The 24,227-nt window shown below is 40.2% G+C and overlaps 1 protein-coding gene across 4 annotated transcripts in view; it reads right to left on the minus strand.

Annotated features, from left to right (window-relative positions):
• LOC132381198 (protein phosphatase 1 regulatory subunit 12B-like) overlaps positions 1-24,227 on the minus strand; it is a 221,291-nt gene that overhangs the window by 65,872 nt on the left and 131,192 nt on the right. For all 4 annotated transcript variants that reach the window (XR_009507977.1, XM_059950490.1, XM_059950489.1 and 1 more), the window contains exons 12-15: positions 24,080-24,226; positions 18,308-18,398; positions 2,908-3,105; positions 793-979 (exon numbers count right to left, since the gene is read on the minus strand). Coding sequence is in view for 3 of the 4 variants with exons in the window: in XM_059950490.1 (XP_059806473.1) it covers positions 793-979; positions 2,908-3,105; positions 18,308-18,398; positions 24,080-24,226 (623 nt within the window). In the remaining variant the exon portion in view is untranslated. The remainder of the gene's footprint in view (positions 1-792; positions 980-2,907; positions 3,106-18,307; positions 18,399-24,079; position 24,227) is intronic.

The raw sequence follows: 24,227 nt of genomic DNA on the forward strand, positions 1-24,227 counted from the left end.
GTTTACCTCATCTTTCTTTTAAAAAAATGCCTTAATATTTCAATGCCTTTCCTTAACATTTTTTCTACACTGAAAATTTCACCTTATTGGCTTTGACCTTTTTGAAACAATGGCTCATCGATTTTATAAAGACATAAAGCTTTCTGCTTTACATGCATTTCTATGGTTTTACTCAACTCTCATGCCTGCAAACTACTTTATTTTATCCACTTTAGGGATACTTCATATTGAATGCTTGTGCTGAAGCCACCCATGTCTCTTTTAAAGTTGACTTAGCATTTGATATGCTTCCATGCAATTCTCAATCAAGAAAAAAATCTTAACACATTCTGCCTTCCCAGAATTTCCAAGTTCTCTTTCAAATTACTCATGCCCATGGCATTTTATACTAAAGGCACCAAGTACTTCCCAAGGATGACTGAGATTTTAATTTTAATACTCTGCATTTTAATACTTAATGTTTAAAGGATGACAACATGTTCACTTTGACAAATAATCTTTGTAAAGATTTAACCAACTTCAACTGAAACCAGAGCAAACAACAAAGTACTTCAAGGGCATACATAAGTGAGTGAAGAACATGCTATGTAATCCTTAAGTTGTTTTCATGGAGGTAAATTAAACTGCTAAACTCATTTTTAAACTACAACACTTTGGTAGAACATTTCCACAGTACACTACAAAAACATTGCCAAAATCTTGCTTCTATTACCCAATATTCAAACACACCCCTCCCCTGCAGTCCCTCAAGGCAATGTCGCAGAGATCTCTGAATGAAAGTCTGAACATTACCATTGCTCTCTAGTTCTTTAGACAAGATCCTCGAATGTGAAAAGTAAGATGGTACTTGATCTATTACACCATTCAGCTGGTTTTGATGAGTACTTGCATACAATAAACTGTCCGATGCAGAAGGTGATGCAACAGGTACAGATGGACTATCCGACTGTGATGTGTGTCTTGACTGGCGATATCCAGACTGGTTAGAAGAAAAGAAAAGCTTTGAAATGGCAAGAATAAAAAAAGTTACAAATTAATTCAAGAACAGTCTACTCTGCATCTCCCCTTTCAATGTAAACTAATATATTTAGCCTAAATGCATTTGCTTATATTGGGTTATAATGCCTCATTTTCCTACAACAGTCATCACATATTCCAATAACCTATCAAGCCATTATATTTAACTATTTTAAGGCACAACTTAAAACACAAATTATATATTTAAGAGGAGTGATTTGGTGCAGTTTGATTAATACAACTGAAAATGTTTTGATGAGCTCATCAAAAAATTCAATGAATAGTGTCAACCTACTATCCAAGTAGTTCAATTTTAAATTTTTGGAAACACTGAAGCACAATGAAGAGCCATTTGCTAATTAGGATAAGGAAGAAGGCCTGGCATGACATGCACCCTCACAACCAAAAGAAATAGTTTAATTTTAAGAGGCTACTCAAAGGTCACAAATCAGCTTGCTTGGTAGGAAAGCCAAATAATGATCAATTCACCCAGGTATATACTCAGTTCAGTTTACAGGGCAGGTTTTTGACAACACTCTTAAGTACATGTCTCTAAAATTAGTAGAAATTCCACTTGTTTTTGGGTACACAAAATTATTGCACTATTTATATATTGCAATGCAATTTATGCAAACAGAATTGAAATAGCTCAGTATCAGCTCTATCCTTTCTGCACTTTCCAAGCAATTTACCATTTGCACCAACCCTTATTCGCTCAGTTTCAATTCCTACAATATCTGTTCTTGCTAATTGAGGCATTTTTGCCCTCAAGGCTTTATTTGCATTCAAGTTCCATCCAAAGTTTGTTTTCCTTTAGATTTTTAAACATAATTATGTTTTATGTCTATTGAAACAATTGTCTGCCTAGCTACAGTAACATCAATAACAATGAGACAAACTAATGTTATCACCTAGATAGTGAAACAAACATCCCACTTAAACACAAATTGCAACAAAATGGAAATAGAGCAACAGCACCACACTGTGGTTTAGGCTGTTATTACACTCAACAAATAAATTGATGGGATTCTAAAGAAATAAAATCATATAAAACATTTATTAAAACAAATAAATAAGTAAAGCTACGGTATAATCCTTACAGTAAAGACAGTCATGAAAAGCTTGCATAAAATATATGCAAAATCATAAATGGAAATGAGGTATTCACTGTGCCTTGACCAGTACTTTACCTATGAACATCATTAAAACAAATTGAGTTTGTTATTCCTTGAAAATGCATCTATATGCAAATTAGCTGCTATACTCATCATGACAAAATCAACTTCTAACTTTAGAGAATAACCTTCAAAAGCATTTCACTAGCTGAAAGAATTTTACCACTTGCATATTATAGAATTTTAACACCTATAAAGGCATGTGAGGGACCATATTGAAAAAACTTCTCTTATGATTGGTTTTGCTCAGCCTAACTAGAAACTGTTTTTCCATATAGCAAAAAGAGTGGGAGACAAAGAAATGAATAAAAAGCAAGATATGATGATACGGAATGCAACACATGAAAAGACTGAGCTGATGCAATACAACTTTGAGATAACACAGAAATAATTATTATGGGTTAAAAATATAGGTGAAAAAGCAAAAGGTATAGTTCTAAGCTAAAACTGACAAATAAAAAAACTCAATCCTCAATTCAATGATTAGGAAAATCATTTCCTAATTTTCATGAAATATTAAAAAAGGAGGAAGATGTGAAAATCCCAATTCCAGTATCTGATCCAATCAGCAAAATTGAATGTCAAGTGAATGCAGTAGAATTGCAGAGCTTTAATCTAATTCATTGGTTGTGGAATGGTTAAGTGGTTATAGTTCAGGCCAGTTAGAAAGCACATTAAGTCATGCTATTACAATATACCGTTGTATTACAAATACCTCTTTCTCTTGATTTCTACTCCATCTTTGTCTGTATTCTTCTGCATCTTGTGATATCAATGGCTTTTCTTTTTCATCCTGCTTTTCTACATCTTGTTTTTCCTTTTCATCCTTCTCTTGTTGTTCTTGAGCTCGTCTTTCAGCACGAGAGCGGCTAAACGTCTTCTCTGCTTCCTGTAGGTCTGTTAGTGTTACACCCTAATTTAAAAGCAAATCACAATATGAGTACATAAAAGTATAAAGAATGAATAACTGGGTAATTAGATAACACATTACTGTCTAAGATCAGAAGGCCATGAATGAAACCCGAACTGTTGCTCAATTATCTCCAAATCCATAAAACTCTCATTATTTTTAAGGCAAGATTATGACTGGTTGATTCGTGGCATCACTCGAACTTCTTACTTCTGAACAATTTAATATAGATGCTTAAATAAAAACCCAAGAACAATATCAAATTTCTGAACAAAGTTAATAACAGGAAAAAATATTTTACTTGCTCTACGATGTACGTCACTTAATTTCTAATCTAAGATAACAATGATCCGATATGATCAAGTCTGTTTGATGTGCAGATCTCATTGTATATTGTTGCATTTTTTACTCCATTAAACACCTGTAGATCACCTGTAGCATGCTTCTCAATGTCACAAAATTCTGGCTTTAATGCTTATTTCTAAGAATTGAGCACATTATCTAGATTATGATTTTCAGTATAAACCAGCTCAATCTTTCAGATGCAACATGAAGAGGACTGATAGGGTTTAAGAGGTTTGAAGTCCAAGTAATTTTCCTGATTTGCAAGTTAACATTTTTCTAAGTCAACATACAATTTATTCATGTATATCATTACTATTGGAGAAACTTTGCTGTGTCAAATTAGCTGTCATGTTTGCCAGATAATAAAACAAAAATCAGAAACAATGTAAACACAATGCCCCGTTAAGGGCCAAAAACATTGTTTATCCCCTCTACAGATGCTGCTGGATTTGCTGAAGTCCATCAGAATTCTGTGTTCAGAAAAAAAGATATTGGCATTTATAGTAAAGCTTACACATTTCAAAATGATATTGTGGAAATGTCTTGATCAGAAAGAGGGAACTTGTAAATCTCAGTCTCAAAATTAAAAGCATAGTTCCAAATGATAGAGCACTTAAAATTGGAGCTAAATGCAAGTTCCTAGTTGATGTAATGTGGATATCAGTAGCTTTAGGATTATAAGGAGGATATAGAAATTGGAAAGGCACTCAAAAGTCTTTAGCACCAGTACTGAAGACCAAGGTATGGACAAGGGAAGCACAGGACCGCTTACGGGATTGCTTTGAATCAGTGGACTGAACTGTATTCAGAATTCGTCTTTGAATCTCGATGAGTATTCCACAAATTCCCCATCCTCTGGTAAAGAAATTTCTTCACCATGGTAATCAATCTTTGCACAACTACTGTCTAGGCCTTTTAACATTTGAAAGGTTTCAATGAGATCCCCCTCATCCTTCCAACTCCAGTGAGAACAGACCCAGAGCTATCAAATGCTCCTATGATTGTAGTGATATGCTACACACAGTGCTGAAGTAACGACACACAGTCGGTAAGTCGTTTCGAGACTAGTTTATTCAAACTTCACAGTGCTGGCATTTAAATCCCTAGCTCCTGCCCTCTCCGGGCAGAAATGACGTCGGAGGTGCATTAGCAAAGTCTCCCCCCGCGTGCTGGCTATTTGTGAGCCGGTTCGCCTGTGCAGAAAGTGGGTCGCCACATAAACCCCACCCCCAACCCCAGAACCGGCGATACACCCCCCCAATGTCCACAGTCTGGATCAGCCTCTGTTTGGGAGATCTGCCTCAGCGCCATGGTGCCTGAACCTCGACCGGCTCCGCCAAGTCCACATGGGCTGGTTTGAGTCGGTCCACTGTGAAAACCTCCTCTTTCCCCCCAATGTCCAGCACGTACATGGACCCGTTGTTGTTGATCACCTTGAAAAGCCGCTGTAGCAGCGCCCGATGTCCGCCCCTTCATACAAACACAAACTTACAGTTTTGTAGGTCTTTGGGTACATGGGTCGGGGTCCGTCCGTGCTGTGAAGTTGGTACGGGGACCAGGTTGCCGAGCCTTTCGCGTAGTCTGTCCAGGACTGCTGCGGGCTCTTCCTCTCGCCCCCTTGGGGCTGGTATGAACTCTCCCGGGACAGCCAGGGGTGCACCGTACACCAACTCGGCTGATGAGGTGTGCAGATCCTCTTTGGGCGCTGTGCGAATTCCATGCAGGACCCAGGGAAGCTCGTCCATCCAGTTAGGTCCTCTCAGGCGAACCATGAGAGCTGACTTCAAGTGACGGTGGAAGCGTTGCACTAGTCCGTTTGACTGTGGGTGGTAGGCAGTTGTGTGCTGCAGCTGTGTTCCCAACAGGCTGGCCACAGTCGACCACAGGCTGGAGGTGAACAGGGTGCCTCTGTCGGAGGTAATGTAACCCAGAAGCATGCTACCCAGGTTGCGATCAGTGCTCGGGCGCAGGAATCGGCAGATGCCTCTGGCCACCTCGTGAACTGGTCTACCATCATTAGGAGGTACCGCGCTCCTTGGGACACTGGTAGGGGGCCCACGATATCCACATGAACATGGTCAAACCTCCGGTGGGTGGGTTTGAACTGCTGCGGCGGGGCTTTAGTGTGCCGCTGCACCTTGGCTGTTTGGCACTGCGCGCACGTTCTGGCCCATTCACTGACCTGCTTGTGAAGTCCATGCCACACGAACTTGCTGGAGACCAGCCGCACAGTGGTCCTGATAGATGGGTGCGCCAAACCGTGTATGGAGTCGAAAACCCGCCGCCTCCAGGCTGCTGGGGCGATGGGGCGAAGTTGGCCGGTAGCCACGTCGCACAGGAGGGTCCTATCAGCTGGGCCTACGAGAAAGTCCTGCAGCTGCAAACCCGAGACTGCGGTCCTGTAGCTGGGCATCTCGTCGTCTGCCTGCTGTGCCTCTGCCAGTGCTGCATAGTCCACCCCCTGGGACAGGGCCTGGACAGCTGGTCTGGAGAGTGCATCCGCCACGACGTTGTCCTTCCCCAAGACATGCTGGATGTCCGTCGTGTACTCGGAGATGTAGGACAGAGGTTGCTGCTGGCGAGCCGACCAGGGATCGGACACCTTTGTGAACACGAAGGTCAACGGTTTGTGGTCCGTGAACGCGGCGAACGGCCTGCCTTCTAAGAAGTACATGAAATGCCAGATTGCCAGATATAATGTCAACAGCTCCCGGTCAAAAGCACTGTACTTGAGTTTGGGTGGTCGTAGGTGCTTGCTGAAGAACGCCAGGGACTGCCAGCGCCCCTCGATGAGCTGCTCCAGCACCCCACCGACTGCTGTGTCAAATGTGTCTACCATGAGGGCGGTCAGAACATCCGTTCTGGGGTGTACCAGCATCACGGCATCTGCCCAAGTCTTCCTTGGCTTTAACGAAAGCGGCCCGGCCTCCTCATCCTAAGTAATGTCCTTGCTTTTACCCGACATCAGGATGTACAAAGGGCGCATGATATGGGCTGCTGAGGGGAGGAAACGGTGGTACAAGTTCACCATACCAACGAACTCCTGCAGGCCTTTGACCGTGTTGGGCCGGGCAAGGTGGTGGATTACATCTACCTTGGCTGGCAGAGGTGTTACCCCGTCTTTGGTAATCCTGTGGCCCAGGAAGTCGATGGTATCAAGACCGAACTGGCACTTGGCCGGGTTGATCGTGAGACCGAAATCACTGAGGCGGGAGTAGAGCTGGCAGAGGTGGGACAGATGCTCCTGACGACAACTGCTGGCTATAAGGATGTCATTCAAATAGATGAACGCAAAGTCCAGGTCGCATCCCACTGCATCCATTAGCCGCTGGAAATTCTGTGTGGCATTCTTCAGGCCGAATGGCATTCGGAGGAACTCGAACAGGCCGAACAGGGTGATGAGTGCTGTTTTGGGGATGTCTGCAGGGTGCACCAGGATTTGATGGTATCCCCGGACGAGGTCTACTTTGGAAAAGATACTTGCACTGTGCAGGTTTGCTGCAAAGTCCTGTATGTGCGGCACAGGGTAGTGGCCTGGAGTGGTAGCCTCATTCAGTCTGTGGTAGTCGCCGCATGGTCTCCAACCCCCGGCTGCTTTGGGCACCATGTGCAGGGGGGAGGCCCATGGGCTGTCGGACCTCCATACGATCGCCAATTCCTCCATCCTGTTGAACTCCTCCTTCGCCAGGCGAAGCTTTTCCAGGGGGAGCCTTCATGCGCGGGCATGGAGGGGTGGTCCCTGGGTTGGAATGTGGTGCTGTACCCCATGTCTGGACATGGCTGCTGTGAACTGCGGTGCCAGAATCGATGGGAAGTGCGCCAGGATTCGGGTGAGTTCGCTGTCCGACAGCGTGATGGAGTCCAGGTGTGGGGCCAGCAACCTGGCTTCACCCAGGGAGGATGTATGGAAAGTCTCGGCATGTACCAGTCTTTTCCCTTGCAAGTCGACCAGCAGGCTGTGAGCTCACAAGAAGTCTGCCCCCAGGAGTGGTTGGGCCACCGCGGCCAGTGTGAAGTCCCACGTGAACCGGCTGGCGCCGAACTGCAGCTGCACTGTGCGGGTGCCGTAGGTCCGTATCGTGCTGCCGTTTGTGGCCCTCAGGGTGGGTCCTGGCTTCCTGTTGCGGGTGTCGTAACCCGTCGGGGGCAAGACGCTGATCTCCACTCAGGTGTCAACCAAGAAGCGGCATCCCGACTGTTTGTCCCAGACGTACAAGAGGCTGTCCTAGTGGCCTGCCGCCATAGTTATTAGCAGCAGCTGGCCTTGGCCCTTGCAGGGCGGGCGACAACGGCGGGCTTTTGTGCCCCACAGCTGGTGGTAGGAACACCACTGTTCACTGGCCTCCTCACTCCTGCCTCTGTGTTGTGTGCACCCCCCCATGCCAGGCCTGGTCTGGTCCGCTGTTTGGCACGTGGCCTGGTAATCTGATCGACGGACGCCACGCTCTCCCTCTTGGTTTTCCACAGCACGTCTGCCCGGGCTGCCACCTTCCGGGGGTCGCTGAAATCCGCGTCAGCCAGCAGCAGATGTGTGTCCTCGGGCAGTTGCTCTAGGAACGCTTGCTTGAACATGAGGCAGGGCTTGTGTCCGTCAGCCAGGGCCAGCATCTCGTTCATCAATGCTAACGGCAGTCTGTCTCCCGAACCATCCAGGTGAAGCAGGCGGGCACCCCACTCACGCCGTGAGAGGTCAAAGGTCCCAATGAGCAGCGCTTTGAAAGTTTCATATTTGCCTTCTTCCGGGGGCGACTGTATGAAATCCGCAACCTGGGCGGCCGTCTGCTGGTCAAGGGGGCTCACCACGTGGTAGTAACGCATGGAATCAGAGGATATCTGCCGAATCTGGAACTGGGCTTCTGTTTGGCTAAACCACACTCGTGGTCGCAGCGTCCAGAAAGTCGACAGTTTTAGTGAGACTGCGTGACCAGATAAGAGTCGGTCATCTTTGGTCCAAATCCCGTTTGGACCATCAGGGTCACCAATGTAGCGATGTGCTACACATAGCGCTGAAATAACGACACGTAAGTCGTTTCGAGACTAGTTTATTCAAACTTCGCGGCGCTGGCATTTAAATCCCTAGCGCCCGCCCTCTCCAGGCGGAAATGACGTCAGAGGTGCATTAACAAAGTCTCCCCCCGCGCGCTGGCTATTGGTGAGCCGGTTCGCCTGCGCAGAAAGTGGGTCGCCACATTGTAATCCTTTCATTCTTAGAATTATCCTTGTGAACCTCCTCTAAATTCTGTCTAATGCCAGCACATCTTTTCTTAGATGAGGAGCCCAAAACTGTTCACAGTACTCAAGGTGTGGCTTCACCAGTACCTTATAAAACCTCAGCATCACATCTCTGCTCTTGAAATGAATGCTAACATTGCATTTCCCTTCCTTATCACCAACTCTACCTGCAAGTTAACCTTTAAGGTGTTCTGCACAAGGACTCTCAAGTCCCTTTGCATCTCAGATTTTTGGATTTTCTCCCTGTTGAGAAAATAGACAGCACATTTATTTCTATTACCAAAGTGTATGACCATGTATTTTCCAACATTGTATTTCACTTGCCACTTTCTTGCCCATTCTCCTAATGTGTCTGAGTGCTTCTGCAGCTTCCCTGTTTCCTCAGCTCGCTCTGTCACTCCACCAATCTTCGTATCATCTGCAAACCTGGAAACAAAGCCATCTATTCCATCATCTAAATCATTTATACACACGAGGCATAAAAAGAAGTGGTCCCAACACCATGTTAGGAACTTTCCTGTAATACCACGGGCTCTTAACTTGGTAAGCAGCCTCATGAGTAGCACCTTGTCAAAGGCCTTCGGGAAGTCCAAATATACCACATCCACTGTATCAAGCTTCAAATTCCTTGTTGTCCACATTTCCGAGGATCTCCCTGGTCCTTGAACTCCTCCATCCTGATCAAAAAGGTGCAACAGCACCTTTATTTCCTGCGGAGCATCAAGAAAGCTCACCTCTGTCCCAGGATACTGACGGACTTTTACCACGGTACCATTGAGAACATATTCACCAACTGTATCTCAGTGTGGTATGGCAACTGTCCTGTATCAGACCGCAAAGCACTCCAGTGTGTGGTGAAAACCTCCCAGTGGATTATCGGCACCTAATTGCCCACCATTGAGAAAATCTACCATAAACAATGCCTGGGCAGGGTGAAAAGCATTATCAAGGATGCATCTTACCCTAACCATGGACTTTTTGCTCTCCTCCCATCCGGTAGGCACTACAGAAGCCTCCGCTCCTGCACCAGCAGGCACAGGAAGAGCTCCTTCAATGAGGCTGTGACCCTGCTGAACCTCACATCACAGCGCTAAGCAGTATTGAACCCATATTGTACTGTCTCAGTACTTTTATATTTGTGTGCTGTAGCACTTACTTTTTATTCACTGTTATTTTGTAAATAACACTACTCTTTGCATTTCTGGTTAGATGCTAACTGCATTTCATTTGGCTTTGTATCTGCACTCAGCACAATAACAATAAAGTTGAATCTAATCTATTCCACTTGTAATCTCTTCAAATAATTCTAACAGGTTCATCAGGCAAGGATTTCCCTGAAGGAAATCATGCTGACTTTGTTCTATCTTGTCCTGTGTCACCAAGTTCTCCATAACTACATCCTTAACAATCAACTCCAACATCTTCCCAACCACTGAGGTCAGGCTAACTGGTCTATAATTTCCTTTCTGCTGCCTTTCTCCTTTTTTAAAGACTGGAGTGATATTTGCAATTTTTCAGTCCACTGGCACCATTTCAGAGTCCAATGATTTTAGAAAGACCATTGTTAATGCCTCCACAATCTCTAATGCTACCTCTTTCAGAACCCTAGGGTGCAGTTCATCTGGTCTGGGTGACTTGCGTACCTTTAGGTCTTTCAGCTTTTTGAACACCTTCTCGCTTGTAATAGTAACTGCACTCACTTCTCTTCCTTTACATACTGCAACATTTGACACATTGCTAATGTCTTCCCTCATTGAAGACTGATGCAAAATACTCATTTAGTTCATCTGCCATCTCATTGTCCCCCATTATTTCTCCAGTCTCATTTTTTAGTGGTCCTATGATTTTTTTTTAACATATTGAGAAACCTTTTACTACCTACTTTGATACTGCTTGCTAGCTTGCTTTCATTTTTCATCTTTTCCCTTCTAATGATTCTTTTAATAGCTTTCTGTAGGATTTTAAAAGCTTCCCAATCCTCTACCTCCCAGCTAATTTTTGCTTTGTTGTATGCCCTCTCTTTTATTTCTACATTAGCTTTGAATTCCCTTGTCAGCCACAGTTGTACAATTTTGCCATTTGAGTATTTCTTCATTTTTGGAATACAACTATCCTGCACCTTTCACATTTTCCCCCAGAAACTCATGCCACTGCTGCTCTGCTGTCATCCCTGCCAGCAACTTCTTCCAATTTACTTTGGCAACTCCTCTCTCATACCAGTGTAATTTCCTTTATTCCACTGAAATACTGCTACGTAGACTTTACTTTCTTCCTATCAAATTTCAAGCTGAATTCAATCATATTGTGATCACAGGTTCCTAAGGGCTCTTTTACCTTAAGTTTCCTAATGCCTCCAGCTCCTAATCCAGTATAGCTGATCCCCTAGTAGGTTCAAAGACGAACTGCTCAAAAAAGCCACTTCAACAAACCCACTCTCAAGATCCATTACCAACCTGATTTTCTCAATCAACCTGCATGTTAAAATCTCCCATGACTATCATAACATTGCCCTTTTGACACACCCTTTCTATTTCCTGGTGTGATCTGTGGTCCACATCCCAGCTGCTGTTGGGAGGCCTGTTTCTAACTGCCAACAGGGTCCTTTCACCCTTGCAGTTTCTTAACTCAACCCATGAGGATTCAATTCCATTCATATGTCACATGATTCTACTAACTTGATGCCATTTTTTAACCAGCAGAACCATGCCACCCCCTCTGTCTACCTTCCTATACCCCCAGTACAAAGTTTAACCTTGGACATTCAGCTCCCAATCACAACCATCCTTCAGCCATGATTCAGTTACAACATCATACCTGACAATCTGTAATAGTGCAACAAGATCATCCACCTTATTTCTTGTACTCCATACTTATTTCTTATACTCATAGGTGGGTTTTGCTAACTTTAACAGTTTAAAATTTAACAATGGTCAGCAAATTTATGGGAAGAAAGAAGCTCAAATTTAGCCAAAACAGAATCGAGAAAGACAATTGGGTGGTAATGGGAGTAGGAAAAGGGACAGTAAGCATATTGTTACCTGCTAGTGGAAAATTGATAGCATGCCTGTGGCAACTGAAGAGAATTGCATTGGTTTTCCCAAACCACAGCAGACAACAGTTTTTCTAGACAAACTGCTTATTAAACAAGCACGAGTCTAAATAGACAGCAGAAAAATTGATGTGGCAGTGAGGATGAAGTGGGTTAAGTCATTGTACAAGTGAACTAATGTTCTCAGAGGGGAAGTACATAGGTCACAATGAAATTAGAAAATATATTAACTAAAGTGCTTTCTTAAAGTTGATCTTAAACTTCCATTCTACAGTTTCAATCAATCCACTTATCTGCTTGAGAAAATCATTTTATTTTGATATTTAGAAAAGTCTATTTAACAATGCCAATATTTACCTGCAACACCCATAGGTGGCATTCTATTTAGAGCTTGCATTCTCAGAAGTTCTTTTATCATTATTACAATAGAATGAAAACCCATGAATGATTTTACCTTAGTTTGAGCAGGGCCTGTTGTTTCATGTCTATGACACTAGATGGCAGTGCAGAGAAATACCAGAAAGCAATCTTGAAAAGACGCACTAAATAGCAATACGTAGTGGGCCGATATATACTTCCACATGGTTACCTTGATACAATATTCTATCGTACACACAGCCTAAGGCACTGTACAAAATAATCTGTCTCACAACCAAGCATGCAAAATATTGTCGGATTACAGGTCACGATGGAAGGGGAAAGGGTTGGGACTATATTTGGGTGCTGGGTTTAAAAACAAAATTGCGACTTTGGGGATTGCTTTGGGACATGAGAGTTTGGCTGCCCTGGTGGTCAGAGAGGTGGGGGGGGGGAAGAAAGAATGGTAGTATACCAAAGGACCAAAAGAACATCCAAAGGGGAGGAAGGGTAGTTACAACACAAAATCTTAGAGGGCTTATTTGCAATACAAACCAGGTGCCTTGCTTTCTTGGCAGATCTTTCAACTTGCGCTAAAGAAAATCTCCAAGCAGCTTGAAAACCTGGTTGTGCATACTTATTTGCTTAAAATAAGCTTTTGGTGAATATGAATCTGTGGACCTCTTTGGAACTTCAGTGCAGCATATTAACCAAGTTCCTGGAAGCAACTGTCATCCTATGACAACTCTACAGTAAGCAGTTAATATTTAACAAAGGTTTAATAAAATTCTCTAATGCAGTCCACAAAACCTTGCACTAGATGGTAGTACTATTAGTACTCAAAATCACAGGTCGTGATGAAATTAGGAAAGATGCTAAATAAAGATTTTCTTAAATCTGATCTTTAAAAAAATCTTGTATTTATATAGCATTGTTAGGCATACTGAATAATTAAACAAAGTCTGAGATCAAGCTATGAAAGAATATAGTATAGTGTGGCTGAAAGGCTGGACAGGTGATTGGGTTTAAAGATCACCTTGACTGAGGAAAGAAGTAAGGATGCGGAATAAGAATTTCTGGAACTTTAGATCAAGTCCTACAACCCTTCATGATAACGACCACTTTCCAAGAGACTATAATTGGAACAGTGTTAATATTTCAGAAGGCTGAGGGTGCAAGGATGTCAAAATATGTCAGCATGAGGCCAAAAGAAGGATTTTAAAAGGAAATGTAAATTTTAAAAAATAAAGCTTTGATTAAATGAACACAATGTACTGTAATTCAGAAATCACCTGTGCAAAGAGTGAATACCATTGAAGACCGTGACAAATTTCTATGGATGTACAGTGGAAATCATTCTGACTGGAGCTTCCATGCGAGGCTGCGATTCAACCAATGCAAAAGACTCAAGGCTACAGTGAGTAACAGACTTGGCCAGTACCATCATGGGTACAGCTCTGCCTCCTCAGGGAGGGCACATCCAATATCAGTGACTCCAGTGATCTGGGTCATGTCCTTGATGCTGACATCAGGAAGGACGTACAAGTGCATATAGATCCACACCAAGGTTCAAAAACAGTTTCTTCTCCTTGCTATCAGGTTCTTGAACTGATCTGAAAAGTCTTAAAGCCATGTCAAGACCATTTCTCACCCCCACCACCCCAATTTGCACTATTGTTGTTCAACATTTTACCATTATTTGTGGGCATATATGTATAATCTATGTTAGTTTAATGATAACTAATGATGTTTGTAAGGCTGCAAAAAGTTAATTTTCATGGCTGCTTTACATACATGACTTATACAATAAACTTAAACTTTGCTCTACAGAGCTTTAGATAATATTGACTAAATATTTCAACAGTAAATGAGCTGAAGAGGGAGTCAGCCCAAGTAACAGATGGATTCTTGGAAGAAAAAGGGGGAAGGGGGAAATGATGCTAGAAGAGTTTTTTTATGCATAGCTGTGAGAACAAAAAAAGTGAACATCCAATTACAGGGGCATTAAGAGACAACACCATTAAGGAGGTAAACACACATCAATAGGGAAATTATGGGACAATACCATTAAATGTGAAGTCAAGATGATGAGCAACAGGAGAGTGGCAAATACAATAGGGAGAAAACAGCAGCAAGTCCAATTGTGGATAAACACTGGGGCTGACAAATTTCTTTATGCTTCTTAGATATAACAAACGAACCTATTAGCAACTCTGAGTGGAAATAATCTACTTGGCCCTTTCACCTGTTTGGCTATTCAATGATTATGAGTAATATTTTAAATTGGTACCACGTTTCTGGGCTAAATAATATCCATTGTTCCCCGATTATCCAAAAATCTATTAGTTTCTCTCAAGTAAGCTTCTATGGTTCTCTTGCGTAAAGAAGGTCAATGATTTAGTTGCTTTGGAGAAAGGTGTTTCTTTTCAACTCAGACCTGAACGGAAAATATCTCAACTTGATACTGTTATACCTGGCTCTGGATATCCTTGCGTCTAACTTTCAATACCAATAGGAATTACAAATGTTTCAATGTGACTGCCTCATTCTTCTTAATTCAGAGAATAGTGTCACATGGAACAATCCTCCCTAATGTAGAAAACACAGAACAGTACAGAACAGGAAGAGGCCTTTACAATTTAACACCAATTTAAATTGCACAACATCTATAAACCTCCATCCCCTGCCTGTTTGTGTCTGCTGAAGTGTCGCCTAAACATTGCTTTTCTTAGGAATCAACCTGGTGGATCCCAAGTTTCACTTGCTTACACAATTCCTGAGGGGATAGTTTTGATATGGGGCAGGGGAGAAAACAGATCGAGCCTTGGCCACAAGCATCCAAATGTAGTTGTAACACAGCCATTCTTAATGCCAGAAAGGTACATTTACCTTTTTACTCAAATCCTCTCTCAATAAGGACTAATCATCTTCCTAAATTGCTTTTTGTATCCACACTTTTATTATTTCATATAGAAGTCAAGTGCCTCAAATATAACATTTTTCAATCCCAGCATTTAAAGATAACTCCACTTTTATTTTTTTCTACCAAGGAATGACTTCATAGTATCTCATTTACCAGAGCTTTACCTGTTCACTTAGCCTGCCCAAATTCCCTCGAGTCTCTTAACTTGCAATGTCACCCAGCTCTGTGTCATCAAAAAGAAGATTTCAAAGGTACACTGGCATCGCACAAATTCTTTCCATTTTGTGATCAGGATCAATTGTGCAGTTTGCTAGCTATCGAGAGAAAGGAAGGCTCAGTGCAGTCATATCCTTTTTGCCAGAGTAGTTAAATGGAGACATGGGTTAAGCAATTGACATTCGGCATATTAGCAGAACCAATGCCCTTTGCAAAAGAAAGACATCGTTTTAAATGAGTAAGATCATGGCAGAGCTGATAAGATTTTTAAATTGAACTAAGCAAATAATTGAGCAAGCAAGTGTAGCAGCAAGTGTAGACAAACAAAAGAACATTTTCATTTTTATAAAGGTAAACTAAAATGGAAATCAACAATGGCATATATAGCAATCATATTTCCACGGGGTCTTTCTAAATATTCCAATGATCTATAACTGACTTTGCATGTAATACATTAAGTAAAATTCAAACCATATCTCACTGCATTTTAAAAATGTCTTCAACGTATCGTAAAAGGTAACTTCCGGCTTTCAATTTTGACAGGAAAAGCAGACCAAACTGTGGAATGCAAAAGCTAAAATAAAAATGTAGTCATTCATTCATTTCATAAAAATATCAATGGCCACAGATCTACTTTCATGATTTTGTGTTCCAATTTGCTGTTGATTTCCAGATTGCCCAGTGTGCATATGATACTTCCATTTTGTCTGTTTTAATTGCAGTGATCTTGGCTCTGCGATAACTTCCTCCTTCTCCAAAGAGTGTATGATATTCAGCTCCATTTTCAAGTTTTATTGCATCTCGTTGTATAAAACCAAGCAATCAACTGTCTTAAAATCAACAGCTTAAATGAACAACAGGATTGTAAAATATTGTTTGCACCCTTGTGTTTGTGTAGATAATGCTACCAATTATTTTTGTGAATCATGTCAACAGAAGCGGGCCAGAAACTATTTGCCGCCACTAAATTAGATCACTGCCAACCTGGACCTCAACTGCATTTATTGCCTTGATTCATACAGCAACTATCTTAACTAACAAAAAATGTTTTGCTCTACAAGTAAAAAACTTCTAATGAAACCACTACTTTGAGAGAGGAATTCCAGATTTTCAATATTGAAAATTTTGTTTTTTTAAAAAAAACTTCCTGAACTCACTTCTAAATAATTTAGGAAAGAGTTCTTTGCTTCTATTCTAAGTGATCCTTAAACCAGCTTCAGCATGCTACGTAAATCACCCAATACAAGCTCAAAGGAATGAAGTTTAAGTAATTTACTCAGTTAACTTTATCTTGTAATCCCTATTATCATAGAGACTACTCATTCCTTGATTTATCACTGGTCTGTCGATTCAACTGCTAAAATATTTAAATCTCTGATCATCATATTACAAACTATTTAGAACTTCAATAATAGCTTCCAAATCATGGCTGAAAAATGATTAAGCATTTACCAATATATTTGTTGCCAACTTTTAGTCATTGTTACTTATTTTGCTTCCTTACTTCGGTTCATTACAACTTCCTTTATAAAAACTGGCAAGTTCTTGTTTAATACACCACCTTTAACTTAACCATGTTTCTGTAATGCCAGTGTTAGATGTTTAACAAATGAAAGAACTTTAATTTCAAATAAGATCAAGTAGTTTTATTCTACGTCACATTGCACAACAAAAAATTATTGGTACCATTCAACAAACTGAGTACATTTTGGGGATTACTGAAATTATCTGATCATTGAATTAGTAAAAAAAAAGTATTTTCCCAATATTCTAAAGCTAAATTTGACAATATTATTCCATTTCCTCCTTTTTGATAATTAGTTTGCTAATTTAGAAAAAAACTATAGTTTTGTCAATTGGTGAATGCAAAATCTTAACACAGAGCAAACACAACATCAGTGGTGTTTATTCTTTAATAGTAACAAGAGAGTATATTTGACAGCGATTTTATAGCCAATACTGGAATCTGATAAAATATTTCAGCATTACAACTCAAGGGTATAATTCCAAATGCTCATGATCCTTGGGATCATATTAATTTAGCTTTCATTGGATAATGACTTTATATATTAGTGACATAAAAGGAACCACAGAAAAGAAAAAAGGCTAACTTCAGAATATGGTGATTTCTAAACTCGCAATTTTATCTGGTTTAGAGGCACCCTTGATCTAAATGTGCACATTTGTCATCATAGTTGTAAGTTGAAATTTACATTTAACCACAGCAATTATTGCAATTCTCAACAACCTCACTATATAAACACAATACCCAAATGTCAAATTAAATTCATCTCTAAAATTAGTTTTAACATTTGTGGAATTAATTCAGCATTTAGCGAGGAGTGCTGAGGGTTAACAGCAGTCTAATAAATCTGGCTATGTGGGGATTGGGGGAGAAACCTTTTCACTTGTACAGGAAAGATTTAAGTAGCAATTTCCCAGCATAGTTAACATTATATTTTTTATTTTCAATTGTACCTGTATCTATGCAATAAAAGCAAATTTAAATTAATACACATTTAACTTTTCTAATCAATATTTTGTTTTAGAGATACAGTGCAAAATAGGCCTTTCCAGACCTTCGAGTCACTTGGCCAGCAACCCATCATTTTAACCCTAGACTAATCACTGAAAGAGTTTACAACCTAATAACCAGTACATCTTTGGATCTTGGGAAAAAACAGGAGCAGCTGAAAGAAACCAACACAGTCCATGGGACAGATGTACAAACTCCTTACAGAGGACACCAGGATTCAACTCCAAACTCTAACACAGTGATCGGTCGTAATTTCGAGCCAACCACTACTCTACCATGGCGTTCAACTGAATCAGTAGACTCAAACATTGAGAATACAACAGTAGTTGCAGAAAGCAACTGGAATTATTATTTATCTGAACAAAAAGAACCCCAAACCTTTGTCAGTCAGGAATGGTCAAGACTTTATCATCCTAATTAAAGTTGGAAAGTAACATGGTGTGAATAACCAATGTTTCTGTTTAGCAACAGAAAAGTTCTGGATTTCAATACTTGAACAGAATCTATGTTAATATTTAATAACTAAAAGTTTTACGACTGCACTGACCTGTGTCGATCTCCTTGTCTGTCTGGCCTGTCTGGATCGAGCTTTCCTCTGCGATTCTGCTTCTTCGTCTCGGACGGGGGTGAGATAGGATCTGAAATATGTCAGCACCAAGTCTTTTTTGAAAACAAACTCCAAGCAGTGATTTTATGAGGCAGGGCAGGGGTGAATATTTTTCAAGTTTAAGTCTCAAAATAACTACTGTCATTCAAATAACATATTCCGTTGAATCTCAGCAGGTGCATTAACAAAGTAATAACTATACATTTCTATGTTAAGTTTCACAAAAATAAGACATATTTACAATGTTTACAGAACAATTTGCATCCATTCCACAAGCTTATCCTCCCTGAAAAGTGCCTTTGCAGGATCATAAAGAACCAGCAAATAGACCCTGCTCGCCAGACATTGTCATTCGTTTCTCAAGTGTAATTTCATAACTTTATTATTTAAAGCTGAAAAATAGAATCTAAAACTGGAATGAGACAGCTCTCATAGAACGTGTTTCTTCTCATTTATAGATAAGTTCAAAAAACAATATAAAAAATACCTCATCACATACAGCTGTATTTTGCTTTCAAGGTCAGCTCAAAAAGTTAGAATTATGGAAAGGATCACAACAAGTGCCGTGACCAACATTCCTCCCTCAATCTACTTCACGACAGACTGCAATCACTCAGCATGGCATCAATAATGGACAGACCCTTGTTTTGTTAAATAGTTCAGAGCTTGCAAATGAAAAGTGCATAAATGATACTGCTCTACAGGAAGTGATATCACTGCCAACTTCTGTCATTCTTGTTTAACCTGAAACCCATGCCCTATTAAAGCCAGCATATCACTGCATTTTCCATTAACTGTTTCAAACAGCTTAGCACATTGCTGCAGTTGCATTAAGCTGGACACATCTTCTATTTTTGACCTGAATGCACACCATTCATAATTTTAACAATTTAAGAACTTGAAAGCAACATGGTGGATAAATTTAAATGGAACGAAGTCTGTTCATTTAAAAACAAAGTAATAATTTGAACAAGCAGGACTTCCCTTCGCAAATCTAACACAACTGAATTTGAGAACAAACATTATCATGGTCCCGCAAGTTAAATGTGCAAGAGCAAGTTCAAAAGAATATGGCAGGTTTCTGATATACTTCCAATAGAAATCAAACCAAAATTACCTTTCTTCACAAAGCCCAAGCAAAGCCTAGAAATTGACACTGAAATCCCCTTTTACTAGTGTGAAAAACAGATTTAGATTTGTGACTATCAAAATACTTTGGATTCAAGTGCCCACTTCATGGGCATACCAGGATAAGAATATCAAGTGCACACTTCTTTTTTTTAAAAAAGTTCTGCTTTCTACAGTCAGAGGCTGTTACTGCTGAAAGCATTCGCAATTGATCAAGCTGGCACTAGCCTTATCTGAATAAGATTAGTGGAGGGGCATCAGCAAAGCCTTTTATAGCAGCAACACTTAACTGCACACTTGCGTCATTAACAGAACAAATGAATGATATTCTGGTCCTTACTAGTTCCCAATCTTCAGATAGACACGTAGATGAAAGAACATCAGTATCCAAAAGAATTTGAGCACAAATTTAACGTAAACCTTCATCGAAGCAATCTGCAGCTCATTTTTCAAGTAACCATTTCAAAGAACAATTATTATGTTACACCAAACAAGAACATGTGTTCAACAATAGGAAACGAGTCTGTGCTGTTGAAGTAATTTTTTTTCAAGATATACTGGAAGAAAACTCTGGAAAAATTAAGTGGGGCATTGAAACTAGCATATGGGTATCTCAAAGGAGACACTACTGAGCTAAAAAAACTTATCTTGGTCCAAGACAGTCCTTAACCCTCACAATTGCAGCACCTCAAGGCACTGCAGTAAGTGTCACTGCCTCACTGGACCGGGAGTCCAAATTAGGTCCTGACCTCAAGTGCTGCTTATGTGGAGTTTGCATCTTTTTCCTGAGATCTCATGGGATTCTCTACCTCCCTCCCACATGTCGATGATGTGCAGACTGGCAGAGCAATAAACTACATAACCACTTGTGTAGATCTGCGGCAATGGTCGATGTGGTGGTGGGTCAAAGGAACTGTTTTCATGCTGAAAGCTGTGATGCTAAATTACTGGCAAATTTGTGGCCAATTCAAAGTATTTGTGAAGTATAGAATCAATTTTTTTATATTGATCAACATGAGGAATTCTGGCAATGATGTTGTTCATAAATAAAACTAAGATCAGGAATTTCAAAAAATATTCCAGACAGGACAACTTACTTAGAGCCTTCATTACTTTCAGTAATGTGCACTCATTTTTCAACTAGGTGCTAATAATGCTGACACAAGTTGCAATTGCTTACGTCAATTTCCCATTGGACCTGACTTTACCACGAAATGAGTGCAACTACTACCAAACAGCAAGACAAGTGAATGGATATAAATGGATGTTCTCTCTCCAATTTCTAGGCCAAATGCTTCAATTACTGATTATTGGGTTAGAGGTAGGGCATCTCTTCCCTGCTCTTTAAAATAGAAAAGACAGGACTTTTGTTTAATACTTAAGTCTGAAAAAAACAGCACCTCTAATAGTGCAGCATTCCCTAAATACTGCACTGAGCAGTTGGACTAGATGAACTTGCAGCCTTCTGAGTCGGCGGTCCCAACTTTGTCCAAGATGACTGCAAGCTGTGATTGAGTTAAAGAAAAGAAGTCCAAATCTGTATTAACCTTGGGATATCTACTGATATTATCTGAATGTCATCAATTCCCTTTCCAAATAGTACAGTTCTATCATGTTAGTTTTCTGACCCTATAGAGCTAACCTGTAAAGTTACACAATCATTTTCATTGTGCTTCTTAAACTACAGTGAAGGGCAGATTATATTAAAAACATGATCTTTTCTGAAGATACTCAGGTCAGGCAGAGGGAAACTGAATTTGTGTTGCAGGTAGTCATTAGAACTAGGGAAAGTGAGAAATATAACAAGTTTTAAGTTGCAGAGAAATGGGTGAGGGGTGAAGAGAAAAATTGTCTGTGATAGAATGAATGACACAGCTAGCCACAGTGTTGTCTGAAAGAGATGGTTAAGGGCACTAACTACTGTAACCCTGGGGTGCATCCATTTAGCAGATATTAAATGAAATCAAAATTCAAAATAAAGAGTTAAAATAAAATAAAGGAAGTGTGAAATACAAGTTTGAATTTTTAAATTCAGCATTTAGTCCATCAAAATGCCTAGTCTTAAGAGAAAGTAATACTCAATGTTCAAGCGTCAAAATAATGGACCTTTATTGTACCACCCACTTTAGTAAACTCTCCCAAACTTACTAACCATGATCTGTACAGGCACATCCAAATATTAAACAACAAAGCTCCCAACACCAATCCCTGTGGCATTACACCAGTCTCAGTCCTTCAGTGTGAGAAACAACCTTATAAGTCCAAGTAGCTACCACTCTGGATCCCATGCAATCTAAAGCTGTACAATAGAACTTACTGGGCTCCAAGTACAGCCTACTTACCTACTATGAATAAAATTTGCTTTAAAAGGAGTGACAGCAAGTCTGTGTATTTTAATCGTACACCTCACTGACCTTTGAGTAACCCACATGAACTCACATTTCACTGGCAAAAATGGAACGCACCAAACGGTTAAAATACCACTTAGGCTCATTGATGAAGGCTCTCACTCATACCCCACGTTTTAAGACTTATAAAAATAATTCAACTATCTAACTTAATATTCAGCTCTTCAACAAGACACCAATTAGTGCAAGTGATGAGCATTTAAACCCAAAATATCAAAGGATTTTTCAGTGATTCAAAAACCACTCAGAGGGTTGAGAGAGTGTGGATCGAGCCGCCAGCAAAGTAATGCACGCGAGCTTGATTTCAACATTGAAGAGAAGTTTGAATAGGTACATGGGTGGCAGGAGTATGGAGGGCTCTAGTCCAGGTGCAAGAGGTTCAGGATCGACTAGATGGGCCAAAGGGACTGTTTTTGTCCTGTTTTCTATGACTATGACATGAATACACACAAGTGTCAGCTAATATTACAGAAGTCCCTATTACTTAGAATTTTTTTTCCAAAAATCTGTTGCAGGAACTCATCAGGTCATCTACCACCTCACCATTCACAACCTCTTTACAATGCCATCTTACCTTTACAATGTTAGTTTTAGTGTAGGGTCTCAAACTAAAATGTCAACTTTCCTTTCGTCTGTGCTGATGCTGCCTGACAAGCTGAGTTCCTCCAATGGCTTGTTTTTTGTACTCCACATATCAGCATCTGCAATCTCAGGTCTCCATTTTACAATAGAACAAACTGAGAACAGATGACAGAGGAAAAAAATTCAAATTGTGCAAGTTTTTATTTAAATATGTTGAGGAAGACTTCTGTTGCTTTCATTGTCCAGGTTAAAATATAACTAACTGCTAAAATCTCACAGGGGCCTGATTCAGATTTTAAATCATGTTAGTTCTATTAGTCTTATGATCTCAGCTATTGTAAGCACACACTAACACACTGCATGGGAACACCAGGGTAAGATCTGAGAAAATTAAACTGAAGGAAATTCAGAAGCTATTCCAAAAAAGAACATCCTTTTGAATTTGTTTTTGACCTCATAAATATGAAAATACAGGTATCAGAAAACATCCTTCATATTAGTCTTGCCTACCCTGGTAGATGATTAATGTGGAACCACAACTACTTAAGATGAAAGAGCAAGAAAAAGATCATGGCATTTCACTTGGGTTGCTGAGCAACAGCCAAAGTAAAATGTTGCTATACTAGCAGCTGAAATAACTGGATTGACAGGAATGATAGAAAAGAACTGTTTAAATCTTTTCTTCTATCAAGTGAGGCACTGGTAACAATTGATATACAAAAGAAATAAACTGTACAATTTATTGACTTGATTTCACTTGTTTCTTACTTTCCTGTCCTCAACTTTCCATTACCAAACATTCACTCTTCCTAAGCCATCCAAAATCCTCAACACCCAGAGCGTACAATTCTTACATACAGTTCTCTTTTTGGTCACACCCCACCTCAAGAACCATTTGTTCCCTTGCTAAGAAGTTTCGAACACACACACACACCTGACATAAGTTAAAAAGTAAGCTTGATAGAATTTCCCTTCCCTATTGTTGACCATACCACAGCTTGTGCTTTGAAGTCAGCTGAGTTAATTAGTTTTAACGCTTGGGCAAAATTCCTGGCCTCTTGGAGGTAAGAGAGCATAAAATACTTCCAGATATTTCAGAAACTAACAAATTATTAAAGCATTAATCATTATTGGAAAAATGCTGAACAGAGTATCAATGAGTATCAATTTCACAAACAAAAATTTGTTACCAAATTTTTTTCTCAATAATGCCTTTCTTCAGAACAGTCACAGCAACTTGGAATGCTACTCAGAAATGTTGTAATTATTATTCCTAAGTGAAGTTAAGTGTAAGTAACAAAGTGGACTTTGTCAAAACTATTTCTGAGCTTGTTCTGAAATCAATGTTATTAGAGCACAAAAATACCATCAATTCACGAAGAACCCAGAGAAAAATGATAACTGGTACATAAAATCTCAGCCACTTTCACTCTATATATTTGGCAAAAACAAGTATTAAAATATCCAAGATGTAAAACTGATCAACTGAATTGTGTGGATTCATAATTTTAAGAAAGTAACAGATGCCTAAAAATAGTCTTTGTATAACATGCTGTATTAATCTGCATATATGTAAAATAATGTTCTTGCTCACCTCCGCTGATACAAAGGCATTGTGTTAGCAGTTGGTACATTTACAGACATGCCACCTTCACTTCTCACGTGATTTGCATCTTTTAAGTCATCCCTCCATGACCGCCTCGTATAAGAGCCACTACGTACCAGACTAGCTGCAGATTCCC

The sequence above is a fragment of the Hypanus sabinus genome, chromosome 25 (assembly GCF_030144855.1).
Source record: "Hypanus sabinus isolate sHypSab1 chromosome 25, sHypSab1.hap1, whole genome shotgun sequence".
NCBI classification, from domain to species: domain Eukaryota; kingdom Metazoa; phylum Chordata; class Chondrichthyes; order Myliobatiformes; family Dasyatidae; genus Hypanus; species Hypanus sabinus.